Here is a 27,340-nt window from a genome sequence, read left to right as displayed (position 1 = left end):
AGGTTGGGGTGCTCGCCCAAAATCAGTCAAAAGGTCAGCGTTAGTATGTCGTCCAAAATCCGTCAAAAAGGTCATAGGTTAGTATGTCGTCCAAAATCCGTCAACAAGGTCACAGTTTAGTATGTCGTCCAAAGTCGGTCAGAAATGTCATACTATAGTATGACATTTTTGTCACATTGTGGAGGACATACTAAACTACTATTTGTGGTGCAGTTACGTGGATACAATATAATAAAAGTGAGGCATAATAACAACAAAAAAGCAAGACTAGTGTGAATTCAAACAACTATTTCAAGTACTTCCGATCTGCAGCCGATAGATGGCGCCCTTGCAATGTATGTGACTCATGTAAGTGACCGGTTCTCCTGGAGAAGAAGTGTCACTGTGACGGAGGCTGAACCAACATGGCGGCCATAGTGCGGTTTGTCAACAGAAGCAGCTACAGTTCAGCGATGGGCCAACAGTTCCTGACGTTTAGCTCCGCAGCAAAGGTCCAAGCAGTGAGTTTGAATATTTGTTGTGCTTTAACTTGCTCATAGTGACGTGTTGTGTGATTATTTATCCAGTTGTGTGTAAGCGAAGTAGTAATAGGCTGTCTTTAGCCTCTGACAGGTAATGCTACATCTGTGTGTGTGTGTGTGTGTGTGCGTGTAGGCTGGAGTCAGAGCTAATTCAGTTCTTCCAGAGAAGGTGAAAATAGTGGAGGTTGGTCCCAGAGATGGTCTTCAGAATGAGAAGGTAAATAGTCACACGTATATGCTTATTTCTATTTAAATAACACTTCAGGGCATGTCTCATGTCAGCTGGGTTGTGTATCTAGGGCTGAGTCATATTGTTTTCAGTGTTTTTAAAGCCCCTCCTCCCCCATTGTTATTGTTGCTTTCAGACTCTCGTGCCCACCGAGACAAAAATCAATCTGATTGACTTGTTGTCAGAGTCGGGACTGCCAGTCATCGAGGCCACCAGCTTTGTGTCTCCAAAATGGGTCCCACAGGTGAGTCTGTTGTCCCAGAGCAATTCATATGCAAAGTGCTTCAGAAACTACAGTGTGTACGAATGAAAGGGCGCTTACTTTGTCAACAATAATAGGTTTCTGTTCTTGTTTTTCGCCGCCAAATGTCAGATGGCCGACCAGGTGGAGGTGATGAAGGGGATTTGTAGAAAACCTGGAGTCTCTTATCCAGTCCTCACCCCCAACCTCAAGGGATTCCAGACTGCTGTGAGTGTCCACCATTATATTTGATGAAAACATTTCTAGATTAACCGTAGTACCCTGAAACTGTCGTTTCTTTGCTTTTTACATACCACAGCTGAAGGCGGGAGCTTCAGAGGTAGCCATATTTGGAGCTGCATCTGAGCTTTTCAGTAAGAAGAACATCAACTGCTCTGTGGAAGAGAGTTTGCAGCGCTTCGACGAGGTTATGAAAGCAGCTAAAGAGGCCGGTGTGCCAGTCAGAGGGTACGAGGATACGAGCTTAACAAACCCATTAAACCCCAGACGTCTTTGCACCCCGGCAGTTTGATCATTGCATGTGTCTGATATTTTATGTTGTTCGCGGTCACAGATACGTGTCGTGTGTTCTTGGATGTCCGTATGAAGGCACGGTTTCACCTGAAAAAGTGGCACATGTGAGTTCTTTTTTTTTTATGCCTGTTTACAATACGTAAAAAAGACTCATTTATTCCTAGACATAAGCTCAAGGTCTGCCTGCCTCTGTCTTGCAGGTAGCAAAGCGTTTGTACTCTATGGGCTGCTACGAGATCTCACTGGGTGACACCATCGGAGTGGGGACTCCAGGTAGCATGACTCAGATGTTGGCAGCAGTGACCAAAGAGGTGCCAGTCAGTGCTCTGGCGGTGCACTGCCACGATACCTATGGCCAGGCCCTGGCTAATATTTTTGTAGCCTTACAGGTCAGTCACGCTAAAAATAAAATGTAAGGTATGATTTATAGAAAGCTGAGCAGTATTAATGTTATGTTATAATAAATGTTGTCTTTGTTTTACAGATGGGAATCAGTGTGGTAGATTCATCAGTGGCTGGACTGGGTGGCTGTCCCTATGCCCAGGGTGCTTCTGGGAATGTTGCAACTGAAGATGTCGTCTACATGTTGCATGGACTTGGCATTCAAACGGTAAGAAGCCACATTTTGTTTTTATTTAGGTTCCCTTTTCAGTTGAGCCTAGTTTATAATGTGTATAGAAAGGTTTTGCATGCACATCTCTGCTCATATGCTTTATTATCTATTTGTTATACTATTGTTGTACTATTACTTTGCATTTAGTTGAGTACTTAGACATGTTAAGAATGTTTAGTTTATGGTAGTTTTCAAAGCAAAACATAGCAGCAGTGCGGCTCAGATGGAAGTAAAAGAAATAAACCTTAGACGTTTCCTTTTGCTCGTGGACAAACAAAAGTTGTCGTAGCTATTCAGTGAATGCGAGTTGCCTCCTAAAATGTCTGATTTTCTCCCGTCACTCACCAGGGAGTGGACCTCACCAAGCTAATGACCGCCGGAGCGTTCATCTGCCGGAGCCTGAACAGGAAGAGCAACTCCAAAGTGGCACAGGCCATCTGTAAACTGTAACACATTAACTTTGATTTGTCATCATATACCTGTATGAGAATATTATTCTTTTTAATATGTGGATGGTACTGACCCCATTTTCTTTTTAATAAATAAAGTTTTGGATTAGATGATCACATCATGAAAGTGTACTGCTGGAACACAGTGCCTTATGTCAAGTCACAGAATCTCAAAGACTGAAAATACACCTGTAATAGATGAATTACCTGTTCATGTCTGAAAAGACAGAAGTGTTGTTTTGGATTTTTGATCATTCTCTGTTCCAATGGTCTGGGGCATTGTGCTGGTTGATGAAATGTGAATGAATTGTGTTTCAAAGTATTTATTTTTAATATACCTGTACATATGCGACTACGTTGTGAAATTTAAAAATAAACATTTCATAAAAGAAACTGTATCTGATCCTCAGAGCTGTTGTTGACAATATTAAGTAGTATATTAAGTGAGAGCTAATCTTTGACACAATCTCTTAAGTGATTTTTTTTTTTTTACACTTGGTTGCTGAAAAGATTGGAGATAAAAACGCCGCGCCTCAGGGAAACCCGACCGACGAGTCTGACAGGCAGACTGAGATTCTCAACTGCAAACCTCGTCAACAGAGACGTTCACGCATGACGGAGACAAAGTCGCTCATCACGATGATTCACGGAAATTCGAAATGAGTGAACGCTGACGGTGTAAGAGGAGTGTAGGAGTTTTAAGTCATGAGTTGGCATCAATGGAAAATTCAGCTCTTTAGAGAAATAGCTTTTTCTGTTACTTCCTGTGAATGAATCTAAACGTTTACTTTTAAATGGAAACAAAATGTGGAAACACACATGCAGTATAGTTAAATTTAATTTATTCAAAGTTATAAAAATGACAAGTTCAGTAACAAGTGCAGGGAAAATACATTTCCTCCTGCTGTGCTACAGCTCCAGCAACAGAATTGAACAGCAGCATTCCTTTAAATCAACAACGTTGGTGTGAGGCGAGTTTGTGTACAGCGGTCTATATGTACAACAACACGTAGCTGTGCAGCACAAACCTGAGAGAGAGTTTTAAAGTCTGTGGACGGGGGAAACATAAAGGGATAAACTGATGATATATTAGTGATTTAGTTTTAGTCATTTTGGGCCCGTACACACACATTCAAGTAATAACAGCCATAACTCCAGGGCTTCGGGAGCGTCCGTGCTCCGGTGCAGCTGTGTTTACCATACATAGAAAACTTGAGATCACTGGGACGACAAAACTGTCCGAGATCTGAGAGTAAATTAAATAAGAGATGAGTGGACTGTACACTTTACACTCAAAAGCACCCTGACACACCACTGTACACACGGGCAGGGAGGGTGAATACCTCTGCCAGGTGTGTCCTGCCTCCCTACGGCTGGTGAGTGACATTGTTTCCTTCCTGTGTCAAAACGCCAATCACGACAAAGACGGAGTGAAACTCCGCTGGTATGTTCTAACAGAGGTGAAACTGTGACGATGGAAAAGGTGCAGAGACCGCTATTGTATTCAAAAAAGGAACCTCGCGTATTTATCAACAAATCAGTTTGGCTCTAAATGACTTGTAAATATTGTGGAAGTCGACTTGGAAACCAAAGTTCATGCTCTCCAGAAGAGTCTGTGGATGTGGACACAGAGGCCCACAGAGTGAATCCAGTAAGGATGACTCAGCCTCCAGGTTCTCACACATTCTGTGTTTTTGGCTCATTGAACTGAGTCTGTTTTGAGGCTCTGCAGCCCAAACACTGCTGAGCTCCTGATATTTGTCCTGGCTTTGGCTTCGATCATGACATAGAGGACAGGTTGGGAGCCGAGGCCCGAATCTTGTCGTGCAGTTTCAGCGTGGCCGGCTGAAACGACGGCAGGGTGCCCTTGAAGGGCGGCGGCGACTCCTTCTCTTCGATCGTTGGCATCGGCTGGTTTGTTGTGTTGAACGGGTCGTCGTGGTAGTCGCTGTGATGCACGGCCACGTTGCGATTGCGCCTCTTGATCTTGTTGGCGCACCTCGCGACGCGCTTGGAGATGAGGTAAACGATCTCGCAGATGTTCAGGACGATGCAGAGGGCCGACGCGCCCACCATGAAGTAGGTGAAGACCTTCTTCTCGGTAGGGTGACCGATGTAACAGTCCACCTGGTTGGGGCACGGCGACACCTCGCACTTGACCAGCCGTGGCAGGTAGAAGCTGTCATACACCCAGTGGAGGAGGTAGAGGAAGACGACCTCGATGGCTGTTTTTACAAAGAGGCTGATCAGGTACGTCCACCACAGGCCGCCGTGCTTCTTGCCCGTGTTGTTGTAGAGCTTGGCGGTCTCCCCATGCTTGGCCCTGTACTTGCGCTCGCGGTCGTCCCGGTACGCCACGTGCATGACCACCATGAAGGAGGGACACGTGACGAAGATGAGCTGCAGGGCCCACAGGCGGATGTGGGAGATGGGGAAGAAGTGGTCGTAGCAGACGTTGGCGCAGCCCGGCTGCTTCGTGTTGCAGTCAAAGTCCTTCTGCTCGTCGCCCCACACTCTCTCTGCTGCCACCACATACACCATCACCCTGAACACAAACACCACTGACAGCCATATTCTCCCGAACGCTGTCGAGTACTTGTTCACCCCACTGAGAAGAGCTTGGAAGGTCTTCCAGTCCATGTCCTCGGCTGGAAATCAGATGAATCTTCTGAAGAAATGCTTCTGTCTCTCGTGGCAGTTTCTCTTCAAACCTGTTAGTGACAAGAACAATTAAACATGTTTTTGTTACTTGTTTAGTTTCAGTCCAAAAGCAGTCATTGAAATCTCTCGCATATCATTTAAATAAGCCCCGCCTTTTATGTACAAAGAAACTGAGTAACTCGAGGCAAAACAATCGTGTTTGAACGCTCCCTCTGTGTTTGTTTAAAACATCTACTTAACACCACTCATAGGAATATGTGTTCTAAAAGTGAACAATATTAACATTCTGCTTTAAATCTGTTGAATCGACTGCACGTGTGAATCTGGGTGCTGTCTGTGCCTTTTACGCACGGCTCCTGTGCGTCATTTCGGTTTTCGTGGCCAAGTTTGGCTCGTGGCCGACAAAAAGCCGTCTCTCGCCTGTGACCACCGTCAAATTAACTGAACTACTAACTCTGACCTGATGATGATGAAGGTGAAGACGAAGAGAAGTGAGCGAACACAAACATCTGGGTTTCAACTGGCTCGAGCGCGGCGGACTAAGACATTCGCGAAGACATTATCTCATCTCAGACTCAGAAAAAAAAAAAAGTTCATGTAAAAGAGTTATTTCCACTCACCGAGAGACGTTTTTAATCCATCATCGTGTAAAAGCCGCGCGATTTCCACGTATTTCCAACGGTTCTGGTGTCGCTTTTACGTGGTTTCAGTGCGTGGACGCACAGATTCGTCTCGTGTAGACAGGTAGAGAGGGACGCAGTGTCGAGAAATGCGCTCGTGGGTGTGGTTAAAGCAGAAAAACTGGAGCCTCAGATGATCCCCTTTCTCTCTCTCTCTCTCCCTCCCTCCCTCCCTCTCTTTCTCCACCTCCCTCTCTCATTTTCTTTCATGGCCACATTCAAGTGTTCAAAGACAGTTCAAATACGCGTCCTCTCCAGTTCGTAAAGCAGGTAAAAACCGTGTCCAGCTGCTGGGACTGGGACTGGCAAACATGAGGGTCACAGTGAGACACAGTGAGGCCCTGCACCGCTTCCCCAAGTGTTTTCATTTCAGTGTGAGCAAGAAATCTACACATAAAACCCATATCATTATGTTGCTGTGCCAGAATGTGCCAATCTGGGCATCTAAAGAAGTATGTTGCTGTTTATTTACACAAGTTTTAGGGGTGTTGTTCTATGTGTGCCTTGTTTCCATGATGACGTCTCTTTGTCTGAACTTGTTTCACAGTGTTCGGTGGTGTACATTGTACGTAAGAGGCAGGCAGACACACCCTGAGGTGAATATATTTGTGCCGTACATGTCCTCGACCCCTTTTTTCTTTGTTTTCTCGAAGATAAGGTGTGTTTGGCAACACATTTCCTGAGCTGCTCTGATGGGGTCGGCTGTGGAAAAAGGTGAAGAGGTCACGGAAGAAGGAAACACATAATTATGTCTCTGTTCCTCTTTGCTTAATTTCCTGCTGGTTTTCTGTTTTATACACACCCACAGCAGAGACGAAAAAAGGAATGTATCGTGTTCCATTTTCCTTTGTAAAACAAAGCTGAACTCAAACAACAGTCCCAAGCTCATCCTCAACAACTCCACTCAAGTTTGACCCACAACATTTCATTTTACTGACAATCCTCAGTCTGTTTTTGTAAAAGAAACGTCTCATTATTAGTAATGTTTATGGATGACTTCCGGCCGGGGGATTATGCAAGCTTGGCCGACTGTCAACAACTTGCCAGATCTTGCAGATTGGTGCCTGCTTTCAGATCACAATAATCCTGTGTTTGCGTCACATATTAAAGGCAAAGATTCCTTTTTGGCCACTTTGAATCCAATCGACACGAACCAGTGCAACTGCACAAGCGCAGAATGAGTCTGATCTGAGCGTGAACTCCTGTGAAAACGTCTCCAAATCACACACTGAGACTCAAAGTCTCGCAGGCCCGAGTTACAACTCTCAGAGTTTTGTTAGAAGTATCAGCGGCTGATGCGCAACATTCAGAGACGTCGCATCATAGAGGACAGGAGTGTTCAGAGAGAGTGGGAGGAATGGAGGAAGAGAGAGAGAGAGAGGGAGAGAGAGAGAGCTTTTTGGCTGCAGATGCTGAACTGGTCCAGGCAGTCTACATTGACACACCTGCAGGAATGCACGCCATGACTCAGCCTCGGCCACAAGTCCTAACAAGATGGAACACTCTTCTCTGCTGGTGCTGTGACAGGAAGGAAATGTACTAGAGCAGAGTGCGAGAGAGAGCTGGGACAAAGATAGATAACACCGTCCATTAAGTGGGAGTGGTCTCTTAATGAAAGTAACAAACATCCTGGAGCTTTTTTTTTATCTTATTATTTATTTTTACAGCCTGCACAAGTATATTATTACGTATTTGGATGAAGTTTATTTGGGTGATACTTGAAACTTGAAGGCTCACATGTTTCCACTCCACAAACACACTGTTTCCCTTTACGTCCTGTGGCATCTAGTCTTTCAGGTATTGTTACATTTCTGCACACACACACTATATGTACACAGGTGTGATACAACTTTGTTTCCAGTGAAAAACCCCAGTGCCAGGTGATGATTGTTTGAGAGGTGCCTTCTGTCTTTCTTCTGCACGGAGGCAGTTACTGAATGCACATCCTCGTTTCCACACTCTCACTACATCTCTCCTCTGGCACAATGCAGTGTAAATAGTGGATTCATCCATTCAGAGGTCTGTAAAGACCTCCAAATTCCTGCACTGGGTGGTTCCACACGTCAGCGCCGATGAATCAGAGGGGAGTGGGAGGCTCCTCCTCCTCCTCCTCCTCCACCCTTCTCTAAGTACCAATCAACCAAAACAATGAGGGCACCGCTGCATAGCAACAGAGAAATTTGTGTAACTGGTGGTGAGGGTGGGATTTATAAGAAAAACATGAGGAAAAAGTGGAAGCAGAACAAGACTCTGTGATCTTCGAGAAACCACAGAGCAAGAAATCCTTCTCTGAACGTTCTGGAGAAAAAACAAACGTGCGCCAATCGTGGAAAATAATCATCTTTAATCAAAAACATCAACAACTCTATGCAGTCGTGCTGCACTTATTACGAGGATATTATTAACAACTGCATGAAGACTTCATGAGGCCTGTAAACACACGTACACAAACACAGCTCGCTGTCACTTACATAAATTATGTAAAAAGTGCAGAACATTTACAGCAACGAGGAAAGACACAGCAGAGTCTGCGCTGAGCGGTTTAAGGCTGGGCTCCAGCGGAGGGGAAACTCTTACGCAGAGACCACATGTGTTTAGGAAACTGTTCTCTCCAAACCACCCAGTGACTCATGTCAATGAATTCAAGACCAAATCTGACCCTGCATCACACAAATTCACTCCTTTTTCCCATCAATTCCAAAAACAGTGGTCACATTCCAGACCAGTGACACATTTAGTCTTTGACTCTGGACCCAAACGAACGCCAGTGTAGTTCAGACTCCGACAGACGAGCCTGTGGAGTTTCCTCCTTCATGTCTTTGTGCACAAAGTCTTTGTGTCTCTTATTGTGTCCACCTTCTCAAGATATGGCGACCATGTATGAGGGCGCCGGCGTCTCCGGCGTGGTCCCCCGCTTCACGGCGGTCGCCTCCATCAAGTTGCTCCCACTGGACATGGTGTGGGTCACGGATTTGCGTGAGTGGTGCACGGCGGTGAGGCATTCGCGCAGGCGTTTGCCGATCAGGTAGACGATCTCAAACACCGAGAGCAGGATGCAGAGCAGGCTGGTGACCACCATGAAGAGCGTGAAGATTCTCTTCTCCGTGGGCCGGGAGATGAAGCAGTCCACCTTGTTCGGACACGGCTTCTGCTCGCACTTGATGAGCGACGGGAAGTCGTAGCCCTCGTAGATGTGGTAGACGAGGTAGACGAAGGTGGCGTCCACGCCTATCTTGAAGACCAGCGTGAGGACGTAGGTCCACCACAGGCCCCCGCGCTTCTTGCCCGTGTTTTGGTAGAGGCGGCGGCAGTTCTCGCCGTACTTGAGGCGGTTCTTCCGCTCCCTGTCCTCGCGGTAGGCCACGTGCATCACCACCAGGAGCGACGGGCAGGTGACGAAGATGAGCTGCAGCGCCCACAGGCGGATGTGGGACACGGGGAAGAAGTGGTCGTAGCAGACGTTGTGGCAGCCGGGCTGAGCCGTGTTGCACTTGAAGTCTTTCTGCTCGTCGCCCCACACCTTCTCCGCCGCCACGACAAACACCATGACCCTGAAGAGGAAGACGATGGAGAGCCAGACTCGGCCGAAGGCTGTGGAGTACTTATTGACTCCGCTAAGGAGGCTCTGGAGGAAAGACCAGTTCATGACGAGGTTTCTTCACAGTCTGTCTTCCCTTCCTGCTGATGGAAGACAGGGCAGAGTCTTCTCAGAGCAAACACAGACAGACTTCAGGAATCTGTCAACATGGAGCAAAAACAAAAAGTCTCACATGAAAGAATGTTCAAGAGGGGGGAAAAAGTATAAAAGAACAAAGGATCTGCGTTAGTAACGCGTGAAATCACGTGTTTTACACGCGAGTTTACAAACAAACGTGTGTTTAACACGAGCACAAACGCGACGCTGGTGTTTTATTACACTTACGGAAACAACCACTGAGTTTGTGCGGAGATTAAAAAAAAGAAAGAAATCACTCTCGCTGCGTCAAACTACTGCGTACAAGCACGCGCTTTACGCATATCTAAAAGCGAAAAGTCTAAAAGCGAGTAAATCCAAACACGTTCACTTTACTTTAACTTTAACTTTTACACTCAGAACTACTTAACAAAGTGACTTTAAAATACTCACAAGTTTGTACGCAGTCGTTGCGGTTCAGCGTCGAAGCGGAGGAACAGGATTTGGATGAAACTTGTGCGACGATGATCTGACGATTTCTCAACAGCAGAGTGAGAGAGAGAGAGAGAGAGAGAGAGGGAGAATGAGGGAAAGAGAGAGAGAGAGAGAGGGAGGGAGGGTGGAGTTGTTTGCCTGAGAAGAGTGAAGCGCTCTCGACCTGCTCAGGTGTGGCTGCTCCGCTCCTCCAGCACACACATACACACACATTCACACCCTTTTATTCTAAACAGTCGAGATTAACATCAACACAATATTCTGCCTCCAGGACCTAGTAGTGTTTTATTATCATTATTATTATTATTATTATTATTATTATTATTATTATTATCTTATTATTATCTATTAACTTCATTTACTTTACTGTTTTATTTTTCTGAAAAAAGAAAAAAATTGGAGTTCAATTCATTCCTTTACTAAATTAAGATTACAGATAGAACTTGATTTAAAATGGTTATTTGGACTTTTAACTACAAGAATTAAATTTTTCTTGCCAAAACTCTGTATTTTAACCAAACATATTCAAATATTGAGAAAATAAGCTAAAAAGGTTCTAAGGATTTGTTTGAGGACGGTTAGTAGGACAAAATGTCGTTTATGAGCCTTTATGATTTATATTCTCTGGATCTTATATTTTATGATATATTGTCTTTCTAATATAAATTTGGTATAGCTTTATACATTACAAAGAATAAGATGTTTTTCTTCCCTCCTAAAAGTACGTAAATGACACAAAAACACAAAAACGATCAGTGGCTCCCACTCTTTTCAAATAGAGAACCACTGTTTTAACGGACCCTTCCGACACATTTCAGCAGGTACAGGTGTGACTGGTCATATGTGATGATCTATTCAGTTTATGCAAGTTAGTAATGACAGTAAACAAGTATTCATTCGATGACTTACACCTCTGATGACGTAAACGTAAAGCCACTGTTTAAGAGATATTTAATAAATGAACCAGAACTTCATTTTAATAAATCTTCAACAAAATACTGGGAAAAGTATTTGTGACACAAACTAATTCTCCTGACCGAGACTCTGGGAGTAAGTGCATATACATATACACATATACATATACACATATACATATATACATGTATATATGTATATATATATATATATATATATATATATACATACATACATACATACATACATATGTATATATATATATATATATATATATATATACATACATACATACATACATACATACATACATATGTATATAACTACATATATACACACACACATATATGTATATAACTACATATATATGTGTATATATATATACACACACACACACACACACACAATAAAAATGTAAACGTAACTAGAGTAAGAAAAAGTAATCCAACATGTGATTTATAAAAGTATGACTTGTAGAAAAACTGTGTTTATTGAAATATTTACATGGCAGAGGACGTGAGTTCAAAGACACATGAACACACTCGTGCTCTCACACACATTTACACAAAAATGTACTTTTACTCATTCACACATATTCTCCACAGTCTGAAATGATCACTTTCTGCTTGGGTTTCCCATCTTTTGTCCCTTGAGCCTGCAAAAACAAAGATTTTAATCACAATATAACTCATTAATCACTGTAACACAGACTTTTTTAGCTATTATTGCTATAAATGTATGTTAATATCTATTTTTCTCTTTTAAATATCATCTAAACCCATGGGAACGAGACATTTTATTCTATGTGTTAGGACAAATGGAATCGTTTGAGCGCTTACCTCCATTGCACGGACCACATCCATGCCTTCCACCAGATCTCCAAACACCACGTGTTTGCCGTCCAGCCAGTCCGTTTTGTCGGTGGTGATGAAAAACTGGGAGCCGTTACTGTTTGGCCCGGAGTTGGCCATGGAGAGCTGTCCTGTGAGCACGAGAGACGAGGTTTGACCACCAGTCACCGACAGTAAAACACTAAACAACAAAAACATCATCCACTGACCGCTGACAGACCCCCTCACCTGGAGCTGTGTGTTTCAGGACGAAGTTCTCGTCGTCAAACTTCTTGCCGTAGATGGACTTGCCGCCGGTGCCGTTGTGGTTGGTGAAGTCGCCTCCTTGGCACATAAACTGAGGGATGATGCGGTGGAAGCTGCTGCCTTTGAAGCCGAAGCCTTTCTCGTGTGTACACAGGCAGCGGAAGTTTTCTACCGAGGATTTTTGGAAAAGGAGGTTTATGGCTTTCTCTAGTTTGTCACCGTCTTGTCTGGCACAGAGAAATAAAACTAATAATAGCACACAAATAATAATCTTTCACACCTGCTGTCATTGGAACAATATCAGCCCGCAGAAGGAAGCGTAGCCTTCCTGCCGGCTTGTTTCCGATCTTAATGTCCATGTAGACCTGAGGATTAACTCTGCCCTTTTTAGCCGGGGGCTCGGCCTGCAAAAACAAATCACACAAATTGTGTTAACGTCTTCATGAGGTTAGTGTCAAATACACAAACACAGTCAACAAAGAAACCATCTCACCTCCTGCGTCTCTGTGTTGGTCGTTTCTCCACCTGCAGCCTCCGCCTCGGCTTCTTCTATCGTCTTCCCTGAGAACTTCTTCAGCCAGTCATCATCCGACCAGACTGAGGAAAGGTGCAGTCAAGAATCAGATTTAAATCAGATTTAAGTGTCCATACACAACTAATATATCTATACACAAGTGAAGCTTGAAGCTTTTTTCATGATTAAAACAAGATTTATGATTGTTTTAGCTTCTTAAATGTGAATATCTTCTTTATCTCTTTGCTCCAAATAACAAAGAAATCATTAAAAGTCAATCATTTTGGTTTGTGGACAAAAACAAGACATTTGAGAACATCATCTATTACACGTTTGACAAACACTGAACATTATTTAACATTTGACATTTTGACATTTTATGGACCAAACGATGAGTCGATTATGAATATAATCGTTAGTTGCAGCTAATGTGAACCCACATTTGTAGAATGCAGGAAAAAGTGAGGGACATAATTTGAACAATCATTCTGAAAGGTTGCAGTAAAGACAAAGTCAAGACTTCTATACACTGCTATGATCAACACTGTTGATAAAGCTGGCTTCGCTGTGTAGTGAGGGGTGCAGCCTAGATACTCCATCAACAGTTTTGATGTCGTTTGTGTTCTGAGTATTTTTCAACCACATTTGTATTTGGTTTGAAACAATCCTGTGTTTTTGCTTTACAATCAAACAAAACTAATACAAGACAAATACACGTATACAGTACTTTAATATACATTTAGAAAATGTGTTAAATTGATCAAGCTCATTACGAAAGCAGTCATGAATAATCACCTGGTCGAGAAGAACCTTCTTTGATTCTCATGGGCTTGGCGATGTTGACCCGGACCGTCCGTCCAAAAAGCTCAGACTCATTCTGTGTAAGTGTAAAAAAAAAGGTTGCTTATTCCTCAGTCTTTTTTTTTTTTTTTTACTACAGAACATTTAATTCCATATGCAATCATACAGAGAAGAAATACACAACAATCACAAAGCAAATGTTTTCACTCCACCTTGATCTTCAAATCCAAATCATATTACACACACAGCAGGCATCCGATGCAGTTAATTAAAGCCTGTATGCAATCATCCATGTTTTAACACATTATTACCACAACAAATACTCGTTGGAAGACAAATCCTGCCTGTTGAGGTTATGGAGAGTTTGTGTTATTAATCAATCTCTGTAGCTGTAATATTACAGGTGCCCATTTAACAGTGAAAGCTTCTGTCCTCAGTTGTAGTTTGGCTGTAATACTCTCCATCAAATATACATCTTTTACCCTTAGCCTCCATTGTTGGACAGTTGCTGGATTAATTTCAATTCAATTCAATTCAATTTTATTTGTATAGCGCCAAATCATAACATACATTATCTCAAGGCACTGTACATAGACAACATCAAAGAGAGCAGAGAACCCCAACAGTTCACACAATGAGCAAGCACTAGGCATCAGTGGAGAGAAAAAACTCCCTCTTAACAGGAAGAAATCTCTGACAGAACCAGGCTCAGAGATGTGCGGTCATCTGCCTCGACCGGTTGGGGTGAAAGGAAAAATGGGGGACAGTGGAGAGGTGGGGGACAGAAAATGGGGGGAGAGAAAGGACAAGAGGGAGATGAGGGAGAGACAGAAGAGAGAGAGAGAGAGGGAGACCAGCAGCAGATTAACATTCCTCCACAACACAGTAATCATCTTTTTTGCAATCAACAGCAACACCCAGATCAAATAAGCCTGATTATTGCCTATTGTAATTCCTGGAGTCGTTCCTAATACAAAAATGTCCGGCACTAGTGGCAAGTCTACCCCATAATTATTTTGATCTCAAGCTTAATGTCCCCCCAGTACTGATCAAGCTTGGGGCAGTCCCAGAATATGTGAATATGTGAGTATGGTCCTCAATTTTCCCACATTGTCTCCAGCATAATTCTGAGGTGTTGCTGTATCTCGCCAACATACGTCGGGTCTTGAAAAATCTTATTTTAGTTTTCCAATCAAATTCCCTCCAGGTAGGACTGCTGGTTAATTTATGACCTTTAAGAAGCGAATTGTCCCACATCTCATCTGTGATACAAGTATTCATTTCTAATTCCCATTTCTGTTTCGTATCCAAAGTGTTTCCAATTACATTCTCTTGAAGAAATGGGAAATCAGTTTTCTTTTGATTGTACCCTTCATTGTCAACATGAAAAACCTTTACAAATTAGATGGTATCAACTCCCAATCAGCATGTGTCTGCAAAAAGTGTCGCACATTCCTCAGGCTTTTGATGAAAATGTGTATTAGTTTTAGTCAAATTTTCTCTGACGTTCTCGGTGGGTTGTAGGTGAATTTAGTCCAAGACTCTGCATTAAATAAATTTGTTTACGTGCATTTATCGTCATCCTTAAATTTATATTTAATGAAACCATATTTAGCACATTTCTTCTTCTTCTTTTTCTTTTTTTATTTCTCTGTGCCTCTGAGTAAAACATACTGATTATACTATTTGTGGACAAAACAAGACATTTGAGAACATCATCATTTACAGGTTTGAGAAACACTGATCAACCTTTTCTGATGTTTTATGGACCAAACAAAAGATTAATTGATTAATTGAAATAATTGTTAATCTTTGCCCTGATGTGTGTGCAGGAATGTGATCCACTCACCATGTTATCAATGGCTGCTGCAGCATCCTACAGAAAATGGAGGACATGGTTATTCAACATGAAAGGAACTCTGGGTGCAATAACTAAATATGTTTATATCAGTCTACCATGAACCTGCTTCATACAGAACAATATAATGAGAGTAAAACAGTTTTCAGTTAAGTTCCACACTGTTTACCAACCGAACTTCAAGTGAACTCCATCGTTCTTTGTCTTATACACTGTGTGGTTTATGGTTTGTGGTTGTACAAAAAAGAAGTTTAAGATAACACAAAGATAAAAGGTGTGAACAGTGCGTGTTCAATTTCTACAATGCACCTTTGTCCTGATTTGATTCTTACAATGAATTACTCATGGTCTAGCTATGAATACTGTGATATGTTGGTAAATATCAGACTCTTACAGTCTCTACATACCTCTGCCAGTTCAAACTCAATGAAAGCAAACCCCCTGTGCTTCTCTGGAAAAAGAAACACACACATTCAAAAGATCATTTTACATTTCACTCTCCGTGTTTAATGTCACATGACATGATATGAGACAGACTCATCACTATCACACACGTCAGTACGAGCTGTGACTCTTACCGGTCTCATAATCGAGCGGTATCTGGATGTCTATGATGTCTCCAAAGGGGATAAACGCCGCATGCATCACCTTCTCATCCACCTCTTCAGCCAGACCACCTGATAAAACACACTCAGTGTTAATGTACAGATTAAAAAAATATAAAATGTGCCAGTTGACAAGTTATACTCAAGATGAAGACACATACATCAGTCATTGAAACAACTTATTAACTTGTTAATATAATATCTGTGCTAATGCATTTACTACCAAGTTATAACCAGACATTTCATAAACAGGCTCCAAGTGGAAGACATTTGCAGCGTTCACTCATTTTAAATCATTTTGTATGTTTTCAGTGAAGCATCTCCATATTTAGGGTCAGATTATACTTTTTCCAGTGGTGCATCCTTTGAGATATAGTTTTCTTCAGTATCAATATAAGAAAGGATTATTAAAATATTAATATAATGCTTGTGCACGGGGCGAACACACTTTGGAACACCCACCAAACAACTGTCAAGGATTTGCTAAATGTTTCACTCTTTACTGTCCATAAAGATGTTTATTAAATTAATTTAATTAAAAATTCATGATTGTTTCTTATCAAAACCAAGGCTTTAATTATACAACATTGTTTATATTAAAACACATTAAAACTAATCTTTTGATCAATAACTTTTTCATTTCTGTCAATATTTTCTGTTTCTATTGTATATTTTATTGTACATAATACATTTATATTTCTTGAACATATAAACAGAGGCATTTTTTCACAGCAGACCTTTTAAAACAGCGGGTGGATCATAACAATAATAATACATACTGAAAGAATTAGCATACAACAAAGCAGTATAAAAACACATGAGAAATACTAACAAAATACTGCAGAAAAGTTGAAGCTATTGAGAATGTGCCTGTCTGAAGAGAATCTGAGGTCGTAGTGATTTAAGGGAGAGTGTTCCAGAGGAGAGGGGCTGATCAGCTGAAGGCTCTCGACCCAATAGTGGTCAAACAAGCGGGTGTGAGGGTGATTTGGATGGAAGAAGGTGACGTGATGATGCGTGCAACAGAGTTTTGGACCAGTTGCAGTTTATGGAAGAGAATTACAGAAGTAGAGGCCGGATGTGACCAGAGTGTGAACCACAATAACAGTACTGTTGTCAGTGAGAGGCAGGAGATGTTGCTCAGGTGGAAATGTGCTGAACGAGTGACATTATTCATCTGAAACTACAATAAAAACAGTGCTGTGGACAAGATAAGATTTAAATCAGTGGTCACAAGTTGCGGCCCGGGGGCCACATGTGGCCCTCCAAACAATATCAATTTGTAACGTGTCATTTCTATATGTTTTCATTTTTAAATTAATAGATTCATTTTGCATCATAAATGTTGGTTTTTTTTAATTGTTGCATATTAAAACAACCACTTATATTTTGAAATTATCCAATCCAATCCAACTTTATTTGTAAAGCACTTTAAAACAAACAGTACAGAATAATGGATAAAAGTCAGAAGAAGTAAGAGACAGAAAAGCTCACACGTGGCAATCGAGTACATATAAAAAAAAGTAATTATTACTGCTTATTAAATATATACTATTTAAATAGCTATGTGCATTGTTGTGGTAGAAGGAATCTGTTTTGATAAGACAGAACACGGTTTTCAGTGTTGTTTAAACACAGTCATTTCAAACTCTTTTCAGTTTAGAGAAACTGAACCACAGTTACACGTTTATGTACGTAACTAGTCCATCTCATTAACTTAACTACATAACCAACATAACCCTAAGGGTTTAGTTCAAACTGCTGTGAAAAGTGTAATAAGTTTAGGACATGCTGTATTTCGCCGGGTGCCTTGTGTGAATGTTTTCACGTTACGTCCACTTTACATATGTTTCGACCCCGAGAAGTCGAGATTAATAACCTTCAAATGTTCAAACTTCAGCTAAACTCAGTGAAACAACGTCACTGCGACGAGTTTTAGTGAAAAATAAGAAGAAATCAAAGAACTCACCGACATACAGCACTCGTTTGTTGGCGGCCATGTTGGATTTAACCCTTCAACTCTAACCCCGGAAGCTCGTGATTGGTGGAGTCAAACTAAAGACCACGCCTCCCATGTCTCGTGCGTTCTACTGCCACCTGTCGGACGAAACCTTTACTTCGATCTTATTGTTCCAATTGGAACAATATAATGATCAGAACTTTAAGTTTTTATGTGAGAATTTTCATTTTATTTTATTTTATTTTGCTTTCAACATGTTTTCACATTTAATAAAATAAAATAAATGGATTAAATATAAGGATTTAGATCAAATACATGATAATGATGAAAACATCACACCCTGATTATCAACATGATAGTATTTAAAGTCACATTCTATTCAGTTATAGTTATTGTCATATAACTCAGAAGGTCATCTGTTTTTGTTTTTTAAATCTTATTCATAATTTTCTTTTTCTGCGTGAAAGAGCAAATGTAACGCACCCAATTTTCCCCCAGGGATGAATAAAGTATTCCGGTTCTGATCAAATAACACAAGACTTGTAAACTTGATATATCATCACTTTATTGACAATACTGCAGACCCATGAAAACATGATAGGAGTCAATCATTTCAAATCAATCATCAAACATCGAGAAAGAAAAAGAACAACAGCTCAATTTCCTTCCAGAATTTCTTTCCTCAGCCACTAAATGAAAGGTCCTGCATTCAAGAATTCATTTGCACTATTTCTTTAGGTATAAGCTCTTATTTAAAAGTATTACAGATCTAGAAAACTATGAAGTGTAATTTCTTTTCTTTTTTTTTTAAATGGTTCAAGTATGTTTCAAAATTACATTTTCTTTCTCTTTTTTTTGCCTTGGTTTTTCATTTTTGCATATTTGTTCAGAGGACTCTGGTGTTTGGAGTCAGTGTTTGTTTCTCTTCCCATCTCTGATTGTTTTTCTGTGTCCTGTAAAAACACAATGACTTTACATTAGTGGCACACAAAAAACAAACTCTGTGTGAATCTGAATCAAGTGTGAATGAATTTATCATACCAGTCTTCAAGATGTGGCCGCAGCAGGAGTGGAAGCCATGCCGCCCACTTTTTGGGTGGCGTCCTTCTTTGCCTGATGAGCCTGGAGCACGGCCACAGCTTCTTCCACCTGCACAAAGATACGTTACATATGAAAACAGTCACAGTGTGGTGCGACAGCGTGGAGACAGACATGGCGACGTTACCTTTGAACGCAGAGATTCATGAGACTCCAGCATATGCAGCAGTTCAGAGTTGTCGATCTCCAGCAGCATGCCAGTGATCTTCCCTGCCAGGTTGGCATGCATCGCTTGAATCAGTGGGAAAAGACGCTCTCCTAATTGTTAAAAAAAAGAAAGAAAAGAGAACAATAATCAGCGTACATGTCGTACATCCATACTTCAAAAATCTTGAATTGCAGTTCATTCATTGTGAATGATCAGTGTCTACCCAGCATCTGTTTCTGCTCCTGAGGCGGCGCAGCAGCAAGCATGGAGGCAGTGAGAGGCTCCTGACCCTGAACGTGCACCGCTGGCTGCGTCTGGAAAACACAGATCAAGGAACACAGTTAGGAAAATGACAACAATGACGACGATTTGGACGGTGGAGCTGGTGTTTCTCACACGTACCTGCTGTAAGGCAATCGGCTGCACTACCTGGGGGTTGGGGTTACGGACGCCGGTGGCGTATTTGTAAGGAGGCATGGCTCGAGGGCCCGGGACTCCCATCGATGGGCGAGGAGCCATGGTCTGGCCTGTAGCTGACAGCCACGGGAAGAAATGGGGGCAGAATTTACACAAACATCTTTTAACATCCAATAAAACTGCACAGGTGATGATCAGTTCAACACACCTCGTGGACCCTGTGTGTTGCTACCAGGACTCATGTGTCTCAGGTTGGCACGCGGTCCTGGCTGACGCAGTGAGCTGGGCATTCCCTGGAAACCACCTGAAAGAGACAGAAGCAGAGATTTAAACCACAGAAATTGAATTTTTCTTAAATGATCCATGACAGATGTTACGTGTCCTCTCCAAGGAGGGAAGAGAGAGTGGACGGGAGAATGGGCAGCCAGCTGCAGAGCTCTTTGTCTTCTTCCTGCCTCCTTAGATGGTTTTTCTCTTCAGTTTACATCATTTCACTCTACAGTTTCCGGCAGTCATATTTTTCCAACCCTTTTCTTTAGTTTACCATGTTTTGAAATGAGAGGATTTTTGCTAATAAAAAAACTGAATTATTAACTGGGTAAACTTGTGACTTCCTTCTATGTTCTAAGACGTATATCGTCTTAAGGGAGGAGGCCGTAACTTTCTCTGTGTTTCTCAGTATAGCAGTGGTTAGATTACACTGCTGCACACAGGTAGTAGGTCTTTGTTTTATGCCACGACAGATGGAGGCAACAGCTGTATGACTGAAAACACAAAAGAGTGAATTCTACTGCTCTAAAAAACACAGCTGTATACACACAAACGCTCCCTCACGCACATCACTTCTGTTAATAAAGACCAAACAGAGGCAGAATAACAAATAAAGCATTAAGTAAACTACAGTATATCACATACACAGGCATCATATGCTCACCTTGACCTCGACCACCCTGTTGCTGCCACCGAGGGTTAGGTCGCATTTGTGCCAGCTGATTGGGTGCATAGTATGTCGTCCTATTCTGGGCCTGGTGGACACAAGAGAGACATTTATCATTTAAACGACCACTGACCGGTGAAGAGACTACTTTATTTTAGGCCAACTGAGGGCAGCAGAAAGAAAAAAAAACCCAGTAAACTCAACACTGACGTGTGTGTCACACGTATTTACATATCCAGCTGAGTCACATTACATTAAGTCACATGATTGATTCTCAGACGACTGTAACTGGGGCCCACCTGGGGCACGGCGGGCATGAAGTAGCCGCTGGTGGGCTGGAACTGATTGATGATGGCGTTGGCCGGCATGGCCCTCATGCCAGCGATCCGCTGCATGTACTGGTTGGTGAGATGTGCCTTGCGCTCCTCCTTGCGCTGAGCGAGAGCCACGTAGAGAGGTTTGGAGCCAACGATGCGGCCGTTCATCTCAGTCACAGCCTTGGTGGCTTCTTCAGGCGAAGAGAAGCAGACAAAGCCAAAGCCTTTAGAGCGGCCTTCTTCAAGCATCACCTACAATATAGACAACGTGTCTGAGTGACTTTAAATACACAAATAATGTCAATAAATAAAGTGGATTATATCTATTTTTATTTACCTTGGCACTTGTAATGGATCCAAACGGGGAGAACTCCTTACGCAGTTTCTCGTCGTCTATCGTGTCGTCCAGGTTCTTAATGTAAAGGTTTACACCCTGAAACAAAACACAGGGGTACAATCACTGGACTTAAAGCTGCAGTGTATAACTTTCAAATATTAACAAAACTTAGCTAGTTTCCGCTGACCTGATAACGACTGATCCTTTCTTGCTTCAGCAGCTCAAACTTCCTCTTCAGCTCCGCCTGTCGCTCCATCTTCTTCTGCGCCCGCCCGACAAAAACGGTCTTTCCGTTGAGCTCCGTTCCGTTCATGTCCTCCACCGCCTGCGGATGAAGCCGCAGTCATCACAGGAACTTTTCTCAGCAGATGCACTCAGACACATTTAGGTCAAATTACCTTGTTTGCATCCTCGTGCTTCTCGTAACTAACGAATCCAAAGCCTCTGGATTTGCCCGTGGGGTCGGTCATCACCTTCACACTGAGAGTTTTACCTTCAAATGTGAGAAAGAAGTGAGTTTAAAATGCGAGTTAGGAGTGAAGGTAGAGGCGGAGGATCGAGTCTCAGTTTTACCATATTTGTCAAAAAGCTCCTTCAGCTGCTCGTCAGTCATATCGTCCCCAAAGTTCTTGATGTAGACGTTGGTAAACTCTTTGGCTTTGGCGCCAAGTTCGGCCTCCCGCTCTTTGCGCGACTTGAAGCGACCCACGAATCTGAAAACAGGGGGAGAGCAGCGAGACGCACTCTTGTAAAACGGTCCTGACGAAATCCACAAAGCAAACCACACGCCACCTCTTCCGAATCCTCATTCCAACTCTAAAACACTGGTTATCCGGGGCTCTGAGGTGAAGGATGCTCCACACAGACCTGACCACACAAACACCATAAAGTAAAGGAGAGGACGTTCTGTGTCTGATTCTACGTTTGTTTCACTGTGTGAATCTCATCCTTCCTGGAGTAAACCATGGGAAAAGAATCCAGCCGCTGTTAATATTAATATCACCAAAGGCAGGCAGATATGTTGGCATGCTAGACGACACAGTGACAACCATCAATAATCCAGGTCCAAAACGTGATGAGGAGGTGGATGGAGAGGGATGGAGCAACAGAGTCTCACAGTACAAAGGAAAGCTGAGGTGGACCAAATGATCTTATATACCTTGTTGTGATGACCTCTCCCCTTCTGCCATCCAGTATTGCATTCCTGCATTCGATCCATCACTAAAACACACAAGCGTGGTCATACACACACACACACACACACACATAAACACTCCAAGACGGGGTGACCAGCATGTGGACAAATGAAAAACAACAACAACAACAAAAAAAAATCTGGCAGGAAAGATAAGTAAGAGTTTTAGTGAGTTCTCGCTCAGGTTCTCGAGGGTTATCTTCAAACCAGCGGCAGTGAGGGAGGGGGAGGAGTTTATTAGTCAGAGCGTTTTCCACACACAAACTCACCAACTGAAAAAAGACACGACAAGTCAGTTCACTCAACACAAGGACAGAGCAGTCAAGTCAGAGTTATACAAACACGTGACACTTGATATCAGGCTAAACCACAGAGGCCGTCGCTCCTGAGCAACATCTGGACAAACGTGGACTTACAAACACTGGAGTTCTAAACACACGCTGACAAGAATAAACACGGTGACGGTGGGACACTCACACCTTGCGGTCATTGAGGAGCATGCCGTTCATCTTCTCGATGGCGCGGTCGGCCGCGTCCTGCGTCTCAAAGTGGACAAAGGCGTAGCCCTTGGATCCGTTTTCGTCGCACACCACCTGTCGCACGACAACAACACAGACGGCTATAATTAGCCGTATAATCCTGTTTGTAGAAGTGTACAATCACTTTAAAATAAAGAGGAAAAATATGCTTTTTGTGTAGCCTTTAATTTGTACTTGAGGCGAGGATGGCCGCCACGTTTCTGCAGCAGCAAACACTGCAGGTAGAGCATATTTAGTTGTGTATTTTGCATTTTAAAGCATATACATTATGCAAATTAATAAGAATTAAATGCTTTCTACTACACAGAGGCCTCTGTTGTTTCTTTGATGCACTGGTATACTTCCAAAGAGCGTTTTAGGTGCGTGTGGACAGAAGATGCCTGAGTATTATTAAGCCCCGCCCACCAAGCAGCAAAAACATTTTAACAACCGAATAAGTCGTCGCCAAAGACAGTTGCGCGGCATGTGTGCAGAAGGACACCAGGGCCTTTAGGAAAGGGAGGGGTGAGTGAGTGAGCACAATCTGCAGTCTCACCAGTAGATGTCACTCATTCCTACACACTGGACCTTTAACCTGACCTTTAACCTTAATTCATTCCTTTTGTGATTCAGGAAAAAAGGCTTTATATCACTCTTTTGAAATATTAAAGAAACAATATTCTGGGTTTAAAACCCTTTCAGAAACATTTATAACAAACTGTAAACTGGACACTGGGATTGGCACCAGCAGCCACCATGACCTTCATGCGGAGGATAAAGTGGTAGATGGATGAATGAGTGAATGAGTGTACCTTGCACGAGAGGATGTTGCCAAAGGCAGAGAATGTGTCGTACAGGGCTTTGTTGTCAATGGACTTGTCGAGGTTCTTGATGAACACGTTGCCCACGCCGGACTTCCTGAGGGAGGGGTCTCTCTGGGACCACATGATTCTGATCGGTTTCCCTTTCACCACGTCAAAGTTCATGGTGTCGAGCGCTCGCTCAGCTGCAGGGAGAGAGGGAGAGAGGGAGAGAGGGAGAGTGTAAAAACATCAGCAGCTAATATACAGTATTAGGCTGTGAAATGCAAACCATACCTTTGAAGCTCCAAACCTCAGTATTAACATGAAGAACAAGGAGTGTATTAAAACAGTCTGTGCTGCCACAGAAGAACCAGAACGTGAACGGAGAACTGAGCACGTGCAGAATGGATAAAGACACTGCAGTGGACCATGTGTGCTGTCTGTGAGCAGCAGCTGTGTGTGTGTGTGTGTGTGTGACAGACATATCACAGAGGCCGTTTTTAAAATAAAAGCATGTTGCCTTCGATGTAACAATGGCTCTTAAATGTCAACGCAGGTGTAAAATAGTCCTACATCCTTTTGTTCAGTCACTCCACACACACACACACACACACACACACACAGTCCAGGCTTTCCAGCTAAAAGTGTCTGGTAAACAAAACAGAGCTGCCTTGCGTCTGCTGGCATCAGCAGTTTGGCTCACAATTGTACTTCACAAGCGTTGTGCTCAGAGAAAGTGTGTGTGTGTGTGTAACATGTGGACTTCTGGAAGGTTCACACAGAGAAATCTTTGTCACAAAAACAGATAAATGATAAACAGTGAGCCGGTGAGAGTTCAGTCATGTGAGAGTGAAGCATTGTGGGCAGGCAGATTTTGGGGCTGCTGAAAAAGTAGCTCTATATTTAGAGAGGGGTCCTGAGAGGTATGTGCTAGCTTATTGCACTGAGAGTAGAGCATTCTCCGTGCATTGATGGGGAAGAGGCGACGTTCACGCCAGGAACTGTTAGATGACGACACTCGCGAGCGTTAACGCAGACACGTGAACTGTGAGGAAATCCAAAGACGACAAACAAGCACGTACATTCACGTGTGAGGCTGCAACAAATGATCATTTCCCAACTATTTATTTTCATGGTTAATCGTCGTTTCATTTGAAAAAATAGTTTCTCAAACCTCAGAATTGCATTTCCCTTCATGCACAAATCAAACATATTTCATTTAGTCATATTTGCAGCAAAGAAAAAAGGAAATATTCACATTTTTGACCCAGAGACACAAGTCTGTAACACCATGTAACACCACCACCCCCATGTCTTCACCTCCAACAACAAATGGTGTTTATCTTGCTTGTAACCCACCGTGACTCTACACTCGTCACAGGTGCTGAGCGTCGATAAGAGCCACTGACGTCTCCACAACAACGCGAACATTATCAGCAGACAGCTGGAGATGAGACGACCACGACACCTGTCACCGCTGCTCAGTGTCCCGATGTCAACCAAACATTCTGTGGCAGTTTCTTCACGCTAGCTTCAGACACTATAAGACACAGTTGTCAAACTCAAGGCCCGTGGGCCACATCCGGCCCGCCATGGAATTGAGTTCGGCCTGTGAGATAATATATTATGTCTTTCCTGCTTTTTTTTCCTCACTGACTCACTGATTAGTAGCACACTTATCAAGTTAAAATAAATAAAAGAATTAAACACAGACCTTTATGTATCTAGTAAAAATGACTGAGTACAGCAAATTATTGACTAAGATACATACACTGTTTTACTGAAATACAGCGAAATCCGGCAAGACAAAGGAAAGTTATTTGTTCGGAGGTTTTCGTTATTTGACCTGATCTATAAGAGATCAACTATCTCACATACATGCTCCTTAAGTTAGAGTATTATACATTCAACAAATACTAACCCAAGAAACAGACCGTGGTTAGTGATGAGCTGTTTATCTAACTGATGGTCAGTGCCGACTACTGTCACCTTCTGGTTGGTAACCTACATGTGACCCAGTGTGGAGAACTGTCTGGGGGCCACCATTTAATATCAAGTTAAAATGTGTTTATTTCTGTACATTTTTTAAATGCAAGGATATTTTTATTTTTTTAACTGAATACACTTTTGTTTTGTTTTGAGATTCTGTGAAATATCATCACAACTGTTGTCTTGGTGATTCAAATTGGCCACACTTACTGAACAGTTGATTCTGACCAGACTTGATGCTCAGCGCCCCCACAGGTCATTTAACTTTGAGACCCCCGTGTTCTAAAGATTTTCAACATCTTAATATTTGTAATGTCAGTGTGACACAGAACCCCACAGAGAAGCACCACTGTAGGAATGAGTTGCACCCTTTAAATAGGAGCAGAAATGGGTCATTTCTGGGCTGAATAATAATAATAATAATAATTATTATTATAATAATAATAGATCAGACTGAAGCTGAGGTGTGTGCTTTAAACAACAGTATTGACATACGTGTGTTATAGTGAGTATAAAAGAAAGTGGGACATGCTTGTTATGTGGGTCAAACTGCGGAGAGACACTGACATCACCGGATTCTCCTCGTTCTCCCTGGTTTAGGTGCACATTTCTGCGGGTTGACATTGACATCGCTGTGTGGGGAACATGCACAGTGTCACAGTCTTACCGTCGGCAGGCTGAGAGAAGTTGACGTACGCGTATCCGAGCGATCGCCGGGTGATCATGTCCCTGCACACCCGGATAGAGAGCACGGGTCCGGCGGGGCTGAATTTCTCGTACAGCATCGCCTCCGTGATGTCCGGGTGCAGGTCGCCCACGTAGAGAGAAGCCATCGGATAACTCCCGGTCGCTGTGTTCATATCTCGGACTTGTCAAATGAATATGTCGCCAACTCTCTCCTCTCCCCCTCTCTTTCTCTCTATGATGAAGAATATCAAGTGATTTCAGATCCAATAACGACGACTGACTCCGAATGTCAAAGTTGGGAGGAAAAAAAGAGGTAAAGAAAAAGAATCCGCTGTCCTGAAAGTGCGATTTCTTCCTTTAAATACGAAACACTTCGGTTTAAAGCACGAGGCCTCCTGTTTGTAGTTTTTTTTTTTATTTAATATTTTACAATTTTTATTAAAGTTTGTTTGCTTTTTTTTTTTAAGTATTGCGGTTGTTCTTGTTTTTATTTAGATTTTGTTGCTTTTATATTTTTTATATTCTTTTTATTTAAAGTTTTTCAGGAACAGTGAGCTGGACACTCACGGTTGTTTTGAGGCCGTGGAAAGAGGCTGCGTGTGAGACGCGTGGTCACTTTATAGAGAGGAAACAGTGTCCAGGGTCAAAGCTGAAGAGAGGAAAAAAAACAAAACACACGGAGACCATGTGCTGTAAAAGGGAGAGAGCACCGTGAGCTGGCCCGACTACACGGCACAGATGCCCACAGCGACCTGCACAGGGTTCTCACTGAAACACAGGCACAATCTGCACAACACACCACAGCAATACTTCTGTGCCACACATGCCAAAAACATGCGCTCAACTCATTCAAACATGTGTGTACGACTATAAAAAAACAAACAAACAAAAAAAAAGTATGAAGTCTGAGATTAAAATCAGAATTCTGAGGGGATAAAAAAAAAAAACAGAATTTGTGAGATTCAAGTCAAATTAAAGTCAGAATTCTGAGGGGAAAAAAAATATCAGAATTATTGGGATTAAAGTCAGAAATCTGTGGTTTCTAGGC

General features: G+C 42.5%; 5 protein-coding genes across 9 annotated transcripts; 1 reads left to right on the top strand and 4 right to left on the bottom strand.

The window, feature by feature from the left end:
• Positions 1–365: 365 nt before the first annotated feature.
• hmgcl (3-hydroxy-3-methylglutaryl-CoA lyase) lies at positions 366–2,980 on the top strand. 2 transcript variants are annotated; one of them, XM_044016451.1, is made up of 9 exons: positions 366–491; positions 655–738; positions 887–994; positions 1,124–1,219; positions 1,311–1,459; positions 1,566–1,629; positions 1,726–1,914; positions 2,010–2,135; positions 2,487–2,980. In XM_044016451.1, exons 1-9 carry the CDS (start codon positions 405–407, stop codon positions 2,586–2,588), a joined length of 1,005 nt encoding a protein of 334 aa, XP_043872386.1. In that variant the 5' UTR covers positions 366–404; the 3' UTR covers positions 2,589–2,980. The 2 variants fall into 2 exon arrangements, with proteins under 2 accessions (XP_043872386.1, XP_043872385.1); XM_044016450.1 differs by having other exon boundaries at positions 366–500.
• Positions 2,981–3,412: 432 nt separating this feature from the next.
• On the bottom strand, positions 3,413–6,055 carry gjb3 (gap junction protein beta 3). Its single transcript, XM_044016435.1, has 2 exons — positions 5,869–6,055; positions 3,413–5,298 (listed from the first exon to the last, which is right to left on the bottom strand). Exon 2 carries the CDS (start codon positions 5,225–5,227, stop codon positions 4,367–4,369), a length of 861 nt encoding a protein of 286 aa, XP_043872370.1. The 5' UTR covers positions 5,228–5,298; positions 5,869–6,055; the 3' UTR covers positions 3,413–4,366.
• Positions 6,056–8,252: 2,197 nt separating this feature from the next.
• On the bottom strand, positions 8,253–10,272 carry LOC122761251 (gap junction beta-4 protein-like). Of its 2 annotated transcripts, none has more exons than XM_044016437.1 (2): positions 10,055–10,272; positions 8,253–9,609 (listed from the first exon to the last, which is right to left on the bottom strand). In XM_044016437.1, the coding sequence occupies exon 2, from the start codon at positions 9,572–9,574 to the stop codon at positions 8,789–8,791; it is 786 nt and encodes a 261-aa protein (XP_043872372.1). In that variant the 5' UTR covers positions 9,575–9,609; positions 10,055–10,272; the 3' UTR covers positions 8,253–8,788. The 2 variants fall into 2 exon arrangements, with proteins under 2 accessions (XP_043872372.1, XP_043872371.1); XM_044016436.1 differs by having other exon boundaries at positions 8,253–9,665; positions 10,055–10,177.
• Positions 10,273–11,466: 1,194 nt separating this feature from the next.
• On the bottom strand, positions 11,467–17,886 carry ppie (peptidylprolyl isomerase E (cyclophilin E)). The gene is made up of 10 exons (XM_044016434.1): positions 17,856–17,886; positions 15,860–15,958; positions 15,689–15,732; positions 15,273–15,299; positions 13,418–13,499; positions 12,602–12,705; positions 12,389–12,512; positions 12,091–12,276; positions 11,851–11,993; positions 11,467–11,666 (listed from the first exon to the last, which is right to left on the bottom strand). The coding sequence occupies exons 1-10, from the start codon at positions 17,884–17,886 to the stop codon at positions 11,598–11,600; spliced, it is 909 nt and encodes a 302-aa protein (XP_043872369.1). The 3' UTR covers positions 11,467–11,597.
• Positions 17,887–18,389: 503 nt separating this feature from the next.
• pabpc4 (poly(A) binding protein, cytoplasmic 4 (inducible form)) lies at positions 18,390–26,792 on the bottom strand. Of its 3 annotated transcripts, none has more exons than XM_044016447.1 (15): positions 26,273–26,792; positions 23,626–23,819; positions 22,773–22,888; positions 21,674–21,813; positions 21,499–21,593; positions 21,288–21,425; positions 21,101–21,196; positions 20,746–21,015; positions 20,444–20,534; positions 19,718–19,813; positions 19,495–19,625; positions 19,316–19,406; positions 19,072–19,202; positions 18,888–18,995; positions 18,390–18,799 (listed from the first exon to the last, which is right to left on the bottom strand). In XM_044016447.1, the coding sequence occupies exons 1-14, from the start codon at positions 26,463–26,465 to the stop codon at positions 18,894–18,896; spliced, it is 1,884 nt and encodes a 627-aa protein (XP_043872382.1). In that variant the 5' UTR covers positions 26,466–26,792; the 3' UTR covers positions 18,390–18,799; positions 18,888–18,893. The 3 variants fall into 3 exon arrangements, with proteins under 3 accessions (XP_043872382.1, XP_043872384.1, XP_043872383.1); XM_044016449.1 differs by having other exon boundaries at positions 19,495–19,619; positions 26,273–26,764; XM_044016448.1 differs by lacking the exon at positions 26,273–26,792 and adding an exon at positions 23,911–24,053.
• Between the last annotated feature and the right edge of the window lie 548 nt (positions 26,793–27,340).

The sequence above is a fragment of the Solea senegalensis genome, unplaced genomic scaffold (genome assembly GCF_019176455.1).
Source record: "Solea senegalensis isolate Sse05_10M unplaced genomic scaffold, IFAPA_SoseM_1 scf7180000014498, whole genome shotgun sequence".
NCBI lineage: Eukaryota > Metazoa > Chordata > Actinopteri > Pleuronectiformes > Soleidae > Solea > Solea senegalensis.
This window is presented reverse-complemented; position numbering and strand designations above follow the sequence as displayed.